Below are 11,825 nucleotides of genomic sequence, written 5' to 3' on the forward strand. Positions count from 1 at the left end.
ATTTCCTCATCCACTGTCTATTTCTAGTTTTCAGATTATGTTCATGTATTGTATTGACAAAGCCACTGGATGGTGAAACTTCTACAAAGTAAAGATACCCAGTTATGTACTACAATAAAACTCATGTTAGGACATTGGGCAAGTACCCCTAAATATCTTTCTTTAGATTTGCAAATAGCTATATGGTATGCCTTTGAGTAGTATTTAAACATTGAAATATGCTTTTGAATAATGTCCATTCATGTAAAATTCTCCAGCCTATTAATTCACTGAATCCTTAAGATAATGTCTTAACAACTTAGGTGTCGCTGTTTCTTCACGAGCTTTCACTGTATCCATTGTAAGCAGATGGGACTTGCCTTGGAAGAAAAACTGGTGACTGGAGATCATGAGCTTTATGACCTACATATTTATATAGGATATCTGATTTATATTCAGAGGCTCAGCATAAGTCTGTCCAAACAGTAGCCCTGTCTGGCAGCTGACTAGGTGAGACCCATCCCTTATGACCAATACATACTAGTTACAGCTTCTGACAAGTTGGATAGCATCATGGCAACAATTAAATAATGGGGCAGGTTAACTTGAGTACCTAACCAGGATATGTAACTTCCCATCTCTGCCCTATTAATTCACTGGGTACTTACATTAAGGTCTGCCTGTACTGTACTAAATACAATAGTAGTCTGGGGAATTCTAATATTTAATAACTATATGAATCTACAGTGTATGATTGAGTTGTTCATTACATTATTTTTTTTTCCAGGCAAAGAGTGGACCTAAATTGGATTCTGAAATATTGTCCTTGAGAGGTGACGAGCTCAAGCATTACAGTGCAAGCAGTAACAAAGTTTTTCTACATATATGAAACCTATACAGTACTCTGAATACAGTAATTTTGTTAAAGAGGTTGTACAATGTCAGTTTTGAATTTTGCAAATTTGTTGTCTAGCATGCAGTACTGTACTCTTAATTCAAATAGTGATCTTTTCATTTTCAATACTTGTACATATTGTATATTTAAGGCTAAGAATTTTATTTTACTAATTTATAAAAAATATCAAGCCAGTGTGGACTTAATAATTTTAATACAAGTATGCAGTAGTAATGTACAAAATAAACTGTCAATAGTGATTACTGCATTTTCTGAAGGTTTTATCAATTTCTTAACAATTAACAAGATACAGGGGAACAGACCCTCTGACTGAACATTTTCTTTGAACAGTTATGAAAGGATTATAGTGATTACAATTACCCTCATGTATGGTAGCTAGAGTACAGTCCCCTCAAGGAAGGTTCCTTGATGTTGGTGAGGGGCTCTTGATTTAGGGAATTGGATCTGTGCTCCAGTTCCCCGAATTAAGCCTGAATGCCTTCCACATCCCTCCCCCAGGCGCTGTATAATCCTCCGGGTTTAGCGCTTCCCCCCTCGATTATAATATAATAATAATAATACAGAGTACAGTATAGTGCTGAACAACCCATATGATTTTAGCATTGCAAATATATATTAAAATTTATCTGCTAAATCTATTTGGGTCATGCAGCACATCATGAATATAATATGGCTTAAGGGTAATGGCATATCTGCAGATGCTAAAATAATGAATACAAAACAGAAAACTCGAGGCAACCTAATTAAGCTATAAGGAAGTATAACTTATGACTTTAAAAGTCTTTCCCAGGGTGAGGTCTTATTTGTTCAGGGATATATTATTATTATTATAATCAAAGGGGAAGCGCTAAACCCATAGGATTATACAGCGTTCAGGGATATAACCTACAAAGTGCAATATGAAAAGGGGCACTAGTAAAAGGAGACCTTAATCCTGCATTCAAACATTCTCTTGTATATAAAGAGCTAAGAGTATGCATTAAATTTGAATTATTCACAAAATTATAGCATCTGGGGAATGGGAGATAATCAGATAAGGAGACCATGATTCTTCAACATTTATTGATTGGGTTGTAAGAAAAAAGCAAATGCTGGGGTACTGGGAAGAGGTGTTGGCCTAATGGAGAGTGCCTCTGATAGAAAGTGGGAGTTGTCCCAGTTCTTTGCTGATGACAGTTTTCTTGGGAAATTCTGAAGGAAAAATAAAGTTGGTAGATGAATTTGGGAGGGTATGTACAAGAATGAAATTCAAAATGAACATGGTAAAAAAAAATGAGAGTAACAGTCTAGGCAATTAAAAATTTGACGTTAGATTGGTCAGAGGCATTATGCGAATAAATATTCACCAGGTGGTTCTAGTAACCCTCAGTGTTGAGATGCTGTATAGTCCTTGTGGCTTAGTGCTTCTTTTTTATTATAATAATAATAATAATCAGTGTTGAGATCCCTGCTCACAAACTTGCTCATAGTGTCAAAGAATTTTCAGAAAAACAAAAAGGAAAAAAAAAATGAAATAAGAGAATCTTTTTCCAAAGGTAATGAAACCAAAAGCTTGAAATCTGATGGAAAACTTACAAAATTACGCTCTTGCGAAGTAGCAGTCTCGGCGATATTTACACATCAGCGATTTCACCCACTTTGAGCCCTATTTTGGGCCAAGTCCTTTGTTCCACTAGTCCAAACTCATAGCTATTTCATAGAACTCCTTTTATTCTATCAAGTACAAGAACCCCTCAAGGAAGGTTCCTTGATGTTGGTGAGGGGCTCTTGATTTAGGGAATTGGATCTGTGCTCCAGTTCCCCGAATTAAGCCTGAATGCCTTCCACATCCTCCCCCCCCCCCCTGGCGCTGTATATTATTATTATAATCAAAAAGAAGCACTAAGCCACAAGGGCTAGGTGCTGTATAATCCTCCGGGTTTAGCGCTTCCCCCTTGATTATAATAATAATAATAATGAGTACAAGAAACTGCCTATTTACCTATTTCAATTACACAAAGTGATCAGAAATTACGAATTTGGCCAATTTCATGCAAAATTCAAGGCCAATTTCAAAATAGGGGCCAGAATAAACAAGGTAGACATTCTTGGCCCTAAAATGACATTTTCTGTTCATTAGTCACATCTCCAGGCCCCTTACATTACTTTGAATTTTTATTCACACAAGAAATAGATGATTTACTGTTATTCAGACTACTGCATAATTTGTAATAATAAATAATATCGGTGCATTCGTGAATGTACATTAGACCCACCAGTTGATGTGTACTGGACACATGACGTGATGTATTTATTCTTGAACATCGTCAAAAATCAAACATTCCTGCTACTCTGAGCTCAATTTCAAGCTACCTTTATGCAAAAATCACCTCTATTTCTGTAATATATCTTTCATTCTATCAAATGAGACCAAGAAAACTAGAACGCAACCTAAATACCATACGAAAATACACTGCAAAGTCACCGTTTTAAACCAAAACGGTTTTTTTTTTTTTTCTCGTGCACTGCATGCTGCAGGATTTTTTTTTATACTGCACAAACTGACCATGCAGGCCTATTCTCTCATATGAAGGCCCACCAGCTTTCTCCCACAAGATTGGAAGCTGTTAGAATTTTGGCATAGTATTACGGGACCAACACTGGCTTCAAAGCCGCAATATTACAGCACCGACACCTAAAGGATTAAAGATGAAATAAATGGCAGAATAGACAAGGGGAAAGAAAGGGTGGTGGGCCGAGACAACTGTGGAAAGTATTTATGGAGGAAAAACAAGGTAATGAACCAGAGTGCTACCAATGCTTTTATATGCGTATGAGATATAGACTAAGTGTTGCTATGAGAAGGCTGGAGGGAGTGGAATGTCATGCTGAGAGCAATGTGTTGTGTATCAGAGCAAAGACTTAGAAGACAGTGCAGGGTCACCAAAGTATAAATCAAGAGCTGAGGAGGGGCTGTTAAGGTGGTTTCAGCATTTTGCAAGTAGTAGACTACGACTTAAAGGGTACACAAATTATGGGTGACAGGAGGGGTAGGGGATTTCCCAGGAAGGGATAAAGGTTGCAAGTGCTTAAGAGCTTTAGTATCTAGTGGGCTTTTGTGCCCATATTAGATCAGAGTTAAAGGAAAACCAGTGGTTTGTGGCTTGAAGTAAGAGCAAGATAATATTTATGAAGGGATTCAAGTTAACTGGTTAAGCAGACTTGAGTCCTGGAAGCAGGGAGAAGTGCCTGCACTCTGAAGGAGGGGTGGGAATCCTGCAGTTCAGAAAGCCCTTTGATTTATAACATCTGAACTTCTGACAAGACAGCTACTGAATGAATAATGACATGTTTCCTTGTTTTTTTGGGGTCACTAACCTCAATTAGATAACCAATATATAAAAAAAATGTAAAGACTGGTATGGAGGAGGTACTTTTATCATGTGGAAGGCTAAGTCAAACCCATAGGGGTCAAGGTTTTAAAAGGCAAAGGGGGGCTGACATCAAGGAAAAAATAAAATGCCAACTGGGTGGGCCTTGGTGCTAAAAGCATCAAAATTAGTGTGGTCAGTCATAGTTAAGAAACCATAATCTCTGTACTCGCCTACATGGGGTTGCAGGGATTGAGTCCTACCTTCTGCCTACCAACTTGTCATATTCACTTCCTTGTAGTCTTATCATACCTGTTCTTAAAACTATGCATGAAGCCTGCCACCACCACTTTTTGTTGATGTCATTTCACCTGATCACCAAGAGACTATAAACTGAAGAAATACTTCCTGACATCTCTGCAGCTCATCTCTAACTTTAGCTGTGCCTGGTGATTACCTGCTTCCTGCCTCTCACAGTCCATCACTGTATCTTACCAATTTCTCCAAAAATATTACGCATTATGTATCCCATTTCCTGTCTTCCAATATTGTTCAATCCCATTACCTTCATAGCTTGTACCCCTTAGTACAGATTTTATGCCAATGCTTCATACTCCAAGATATGCCTGACAAATGCATAAATGGTCCTTAATGTCTCAGATACCCGAAGGCTACTCTTATATTTGGCAGACAAGCATCGACTATAGAGGTTATTCAGTTGGAGCCTCTGACGAGATGCTAGGAGCTACACTTGCCTCTAGGTCTTTCTCACTGGGCAAGATCTGCAGCCTGTCTCTAAGTCTCTGTATCAAAAGTCAGGTTCTATAAGAGGAAAGCAGCTAGAATGAGAACATGCAGATGTTGGAAATGAATTCTACAAGCTCTTTGATAAATAGGACAATCAATCAAAGTGTTTGGACTATCAATAAGACAATTGCTCTCAGAGAGGTGCCAGAGGTCTCTCCCAAATGCTTGTTAAAGTGTCTACATCAAAAGTGGGGCCTTCAAAGACAGGAAGCTAAAGATAAGTTTATATGCTCTTTCATAAATTGTTATTATAATCAAAAAAGTGCTAAACCCTTTCATAAATAGTACATACTGTCAGTTAAGAGAAGTTCGACTATCACTAATAAGGCTGGTACTGTATGACCAATGTGTTTTCTGCAAGCAATAAAAATGAGGATTATCAGCTCAATCAGGTTTAAGTTACAGTACAGCTTATCAGTCAAGATTTAGTTGTATGGAAAAAGTTAATTTTACACGAGCTAATAGTAAGATTATCATCATGGGGAGCACTAAACCCGTACTAACAGTAAGAAGAAACACAGATGAATTAACCTCCTGTAGTATCCCTTAATGTGGGACACCATAACACTTGACCATAAGTCTTCTATACTTTGCTACTTCATGGTTTGTCCATCAAGGAACTATGATCTGTAAGAGTTTTAAATTATTTTTTTTTTTTTTTATTATCACACCGGCCGATTCCCACCAAGGCAGGGTGGCCCGAAAAAGAAAAACTTTCACCATCATTCACTCCATCACTGTCTTGCCAGAAGGGTGCTTTACACTACAGTTTTTAAACTGCAACATTAACACCCCTCCTTCAGAGTGCAGGCACTGTACTTCCCATCTCCAGGACTCAAGTCCGGCCTGCCGGTTTCCCTGAATCCCTTCATAAATGTTACTTTGCTCACACTCCAACAGCACGTCAAGTATTAAAAACCATTTGTCTCCATTCACTCCTATCAAACACGCTCACGCATGCCTGCTGGATGTCCAAGCCCCTCGCACACAAAACCTCCTTTACCCCCTCCCTCCAACCCTTCCTAGGCCGACCCCTACCCCGCCTTCCTTCCACTACAGACTGATACACTCTTGAAGTCATTCTGTTTCGCTCCATTCTCTCTACATGTCCGAACCACCTCAACAACCCTTCCTCAGCCCTCTGGACAACAGTTTTGGTAATCCCGCACCTCCTCCTAACTTCCAAACTACGAATTCTCTGCATTATATTCACACCACACATTGCCCTCAGACATGACATCTCCACTGCCTCCAGCCTTCTCCTCGCTGCAACATTCATCACCCACGCTTCACACCCATATAAGAGCGTTGGTAAAACTATACTCTCATACATTCCCCTCTTTGCCTCCAAGGACAAAGTTCTTTGTCTCCACAGACTCCTAAGTGCACCACTCACTCTTTTTCCCTCATCAATTCTATGATTCACCTCATCTTTCATAGACCCATCCGCTGACACGTCCACTCCCAAATATCTGAATACGTTCACCTCCTCCATACTCTCTCCCTCCAATCTGATATTCAATCTTTCATCACCTAATCTTTTTGTTATCCTCATAACCTTACTCTTTCCTGTATTCACCTTTAATTTTCTTCTTTTGCACACCCTACCAAATTCATCCACCAATCTCTGCAACTTCTCTTCAGAATCTCCCAAGAGCACAGTGTCATCGGCAAAGAGCAGCTGTGACAACTCCCACTTTGTGTGTGATTCTTTATCTTTTAACTCCACGCCTCTTGCCAAGACCCTCGCATTTACTTCTCTTACAACCCCATCTATAAATATATTAAACAACCACGGTGACATCACACATCCTTGTCTAAGGCCTACTTTTACTGGGAAAAAATTTCCCTCTTTCCTACATACTCTAACTTGAGCCTCACTATCCTCGTAAAAACTCTTCACTGCTTTCAGTAACCTACCTCCTACACCATACACTTGCAACATCTGCCACATTGCCCCCCTATCCACCCTGTCATACGCCTTTTCCAAATCCATAAATGCCACAAAGACCTCTTTAGCCTTATCTAAATACTGTTCACTTATATGTTTCACTGTAAACACCTGGTCCACACACCCCCTACCTTTCCTAAAGCCTCCTTGTTCATCTGCTATCCTATTCTCCGTCTTACTCTTAATTCTTTCAATTATAACTCTACCATACACTTTACCAGGTACATTCAACAGACTTATCCCCCTATAATTTTTGCACTCTCTTTTATCCCCTTTGCCTTTATACAAAGGAACTATGCATGCTCTCTGCCAATCCCTAGGTACCTTACCCTCTTCCATACATTTATTAAATAATTGCACCAACCACTCCAAAACTATATCCCCACCTGCTTTTAACATTTCTATCTTTATCCCATCAATCCCGGCTGCCTTACCCCCTTTCATTTTACCTACTGCCTCACGAACTTCCCCCACACTCACAACTGGCTCTTCCTCACTCCTACAAGATGTTATTCCTCCTTGCCCTATACACGAAATCACAGCTTCCCTATCTTCATCAACATTTAACAATTCCTCAAAATATTCCTTCCATCTTCCCAATACCTCTACCTCTCCATTTAATAACTCTCCTCTCCTATTTTTAACTGACAAATCCATTTGTTCTCTAGGCTTTCTTAACTTGTTAATCTCACTCCAAAACTTTTTCTTATTTTCAACAAAATTTGTTGATAACATCTCACCCACTCTCTCATTTGCTCTCTTTTTACATTGCTTCACCACTCTCTTAACTTCTCTCTTTTTCTCCATATACTCTTCCCTCCTTGCATCACTTCTACTTTGTAAAAACTTCTCATATGCTAACTTTTTCTCCCTTACTACTCTCTTTACATCATCATTCCACCAATCGCTCCTCTTCCCTCCTGCACCCACTTTCCTGTAACCACAAACTTCTGCTGAACACTCTAACACTACATTTTTAAACCTACCCCATACCTCTTCGACCCCATTGCCTATGCTCTCATTAGCCCATCTATCCTCCAATAGCTGTTTATATCTTACCCTAACTGCCTCCTCTTTTAGTTTATAAACCTTCACCTCTCTCTTCCCTGATGCTTCTATTCTCCTTGTATCCCATCTACCTTTTACTCTCAGTGTAGCTACAACTAGAAAGTGATCTGATATATCTGTGGCCCCTCTATAAACATGTACATCCTGAAGTCTACTCAACAGTCTTTTATCTACCAATACATAATCCAACAAACTACTGTCATTTCGCCCTACATCATATCGTGTATACTTATTTATCCTCTTTTTCTTAAAATATGTATTACCTATAACTAAACCCCTTAAATATTGGAAAAAAAAAAATCTTTTAAGATGGAAAATACAGTATGGTACATATACACAACATTTGGCTACAGGGAAATTACATAAACAATATTGCAAGTATGTATAAATACTGTCATCTCAGGGATTGCTTTTAGATTTTTTCCAGCTACTGCAGCAACATATAAATGCTTTAAGTTGTTTGAAGGAGCCTTGAAATAAAGTTATATCCCTATGTTAATCTGACTTCTAAATGTGAAAGACCCTGTGCTAACACTAAACAAGGGCGTAAAATGACTGAGGACTACCTGTACATGTTAAAGTGTGAGATGGACAAATAATGGCTGGTGAGCATAAGTGTTAAAAACAAAGACATACATACAGAGGGAGAGAGAGAGAGAGACAGACAGACACTATCTTCAATGGTCATTAAAGCAACCAGTTTTTGTATATTTATCATTCCAGTCCAATACATCTGCTCTATTTTTATTACAGCACAACATACTGAAAGCAATCAATATTTTATATAAATAACACCTGAATCACCATGGATTATACTTTGAAAATGCTCTTAGCATTACAGCAATATCTAAATATTAGATAATGTATAGTGGCCTAAATATTTAGGGATGAAAATACACCACTGAAGAAAATTATTTATAGCACATTGTTTAGCGACTTCAATTGAAAGTTATAAAAAGCGTGAAGATACTTCATTTAGCCCTGCATTGTATAGTAATTAAAAATACAAGGTGTGGTTGAATAGCTCAGACTAAATACACTATACAGCCTCTCCTTGCTTTAACAACAGAGTTCCGTTCCTGAGACCATTCCGTTAAACGAATTTGTCGCTAAATGAGGAGCATACTATAATGGTAGTGTTTGTGTCAACCATCTTTGATATTGTTTTAATGTCACCTTTGCACCATTTATAACATTTCTGGTATATTTTTAAATGTTTATACAGTAGTGTAAATTATACTGAAATAAACAGAATACAGTGGACCCCCGGTATTCGATACATTATATCGCAAAAAATTTTCCTCGGTATTCGATATGATTCGTACGAGACATGTCCACGTGTGGCCTGAACTGCCCCTTGTGTGCCAGTGTGCGCGCATCTAAGGATACATTCGGTACATTCCATATTATCCATATTATCAGTGTTTGGTGCTTGTTTCTGCAAAACAAGTCACCATGGGCCCCAAGAAAGCTTCTAGTGCCAACCCTCCAAGAAAAAAGTTGCTAATGACTTATGAAATGAAGAAAGAGATAATTGCAAAGTACGAAAGTGGAGTGCGTGTGTCAGAGCTGGTTAGGTTGTATAATAAACCCCAATCAACCATCTCTACTATAGTGACCAGGAAAACGGCAATCAAGGAAGCTGTTCTTGCAAAAGGTGCAACTGTGATTACGAAACAGCGACCGCAAGTGTTAGAAAATGCTGAGAGATTGTTATTGGTGTGGATAAATGAAAAACAGATAGCATCTCTCAAGCGATCATTTGTGAAAAGGCTAGGCAGTTGCATGACGATTTGGTAAAGAAATTGCCTGCAAATAGTGATGTGAGTGAATTTAAGGCCAGCAAAGGTTGGTTTGAAAGATTTAAGAATCGTAGTGGCATACATAGTGTGATTAGGCATGGTGAGGCTGCCAGTTCGGACCAAAAAGCAGCTAAAAAATATGTGAAGGAATTCAAGGATTACATAGACAGTGAAGGACTGAAACCTGAACAAGTGTTTAATTGCGACGAAACAGGCCTGTTTTGGAAGAAAATGCCAAGCAGGACCTACATTACTCAGGAGGAAAAGGCACTCTCAGGACATAAGCCTATGAAAGACAGGCTTACTCTTTTGATGTGTGCTAATGCTAGTGGTGATTGCAAAGTGAAGCCTTTATTGGTGTATCACTCTGAAATGCCCAGTGTTCAGGAAAAACAATGTCCTCAAGGCTAATTTGTGTGTGCTGTGGAGGGCAAACAGTAAGGCATGGGTCACTAGGGACTTTTTCTATGACTGGTTACACCATGCATTTGCCCCCACTGTGAAAAACTACCTAACTGAAAAGAAATTAGACCTTAAGTGCCTCCTGGTATTAGACAATGCCCCTGGTCATCCTACAGACTTGTCAGAGTGACTTTCTGGGGACATGAGCTTCATTAAGTTCAAGTTTTTGCCTCCTAATACCACTTCTCTCCTGCAGCCCATGGACCAGCAGGTCATTTCCAACTTCAAGAAACTACAGTGGACCCCCAGTTAACGATATTTTTTCACTCCAGAAGTATGTTCAGGTGCCAGTACTGACCGAATTTGTTCCCATAAGAAATATTGTGAAGTAGATTAGTCCATTTCAGACCCCCAAACATACACGTACAAACGCACTTACATAAATACACTTACATAATTGGTCGCATTCGGAGGTAATCGTTATGCAGGGGTCCACTGTATAAATGTATCAAGAAACTATACACAAAAGCTATGTTTCAAAAGTGATTTATAGTGACCACAGAAACTCAACTGACTCTAAAAGAGTTTTGGAAGGATCACTTTAATATCCTCAATTGTATAAACCTGATAGGTACAGCTTGGGAGGGAGTGACTAAGACCTTGAACTCTGCTTGGAAAAAACTGTGGCCAGAATGTGTAGACAAAAGGGATTTTGAAGGATTTGAGGCTAACCCTGAGAATCCTATGCGGCATTGTGGCATTGAAGTCCGTGGGGTTGGAGGTTAGTGGGGAGGATGTATAAGAGTTGGTGGAGGAGGACAGTGAAGAACTAACCACTGATGAGCTGATAGATCATCTTGAACAGCAAGAGGGCAGACCTGAGGAAACTGCTTCGGAGGAGGGGATAGAGAAATTGAAGAAGTTGCCTACTTCAAAGATTAAAGAAATGTGTGCAATGTGGCTTAAAGTGCAAACCTTTTTTGATGACAATCACCCTAACACAGCTATTGCAAGCCGTGCTGGTGACTATTACACAAACAATGTTGTGAAACACTTTAGGGATGTCATAAAGGAACGGGAGGTACAGGCCACTATGGACAGATATGTTGTGCGACAGAAATCCAGTGACTCTGAAGCTGGTCCTAGTGGCATTAAAAGAAGAAGGGATGTAACCCCGGAAAAGGACTTGCTACCTCAAGTCCTAATAGAAGGGGATTCCCCTTCTAAACACTAACACCTCTCCCCTCCTCCCATCCCATCAATCATCACCAGACCTTCATTAAAGGTAAGTGTCAATTATTTTATTGTATTCTATTGCATTAAACTTAATATTCCATGTAGTAAAAATTTTTTTTTCATACTTTTGGGTGTCTTGCACGGATTAATTTGATTTCCATTATTTCTTATGAGGAAAATTGATTCGGTTTTCGATATTATCGATATTCGATGAGCTCTCAGGAACGGATTAATATCGAATACCGGGGGTCCACTGTAGAGGAAATCATCTCTAATATACATTATTTAGGTATGAATATTGGTCAGAGAGCCCA

General features: G+C 39.0%; 1 protein-coding gene and 2 long non-coding RNA genes across 3 annotated transcripts in view; 1 reads left to right on the plus strand and 2 right to left on the minus strand.

Moving 5' to 3' along the window:
• Nucleotides 1-1,069, plus strand: part of Mcm10 (minichromosome maintenance 10 homolog) — a 66,523-nt gene extending 65,454 nt beyond the window's left edge. The window contains exon 14 of the mRNA XM_070096972.1: nucleotides 767-1,069. Coding sequence (XP_069953073.1) covers nucleotides 767-868 — 102 coding nt within the window. The 3' untranslated portion in view covers nucleotides 869-1,069. The remainder of the gene's footprint in view (nucleotides 1-766) is intronic.
• Nucleotides 1,070-1,940: 871 nt separating this feature from the next.
• LOC138854343 (uncharacterized) overlaps nucleotides 1,941-11,825 on the minus strand; it is a 13,604-nt gene continuing 3,719 nt past the window's right edge. Inside the window, exon 2 of the long non-coding RNA XR_011393542.1 lies at nucleotides 1,941-2,086. This is a non-coding gene — a long non-coding RNA (uncharacterized lncRNA). The remainder of the gene's footprint in view (nucleotides 2,087-11,825) is intronic.
• The window catches only part of LOC138854342 (uncharacterized), a 5,576-nt gene continuing 2,494 nt past the window's right edge, over nucleotides 8,744-11,825 (minus strand). The window contains exon 2 of the long non-coding RNA XR_011393541.1: nucleotides 8,744-11,825. This exon is cut by the window's right edge and continues 817 nt beyond it. This is a non-coding gene — a long non-coding RNA (uncharacterized lncRNA).

This window comes from Cherax quadricarinatus, chromosome 55 (genome assembly GCF_038502225.1).
Source record: "Cherax quadricarinatus isolate ZL_2023a chromosome 55, ASM3850222v1, whole genome shotgun sequence".
Lineage (NCBI taxonomy): Eukaryota > Metazoa > Arthropoda > Malacostraca > Decapoda > Parastacidae > Cherax > Cherax quadricarinatus.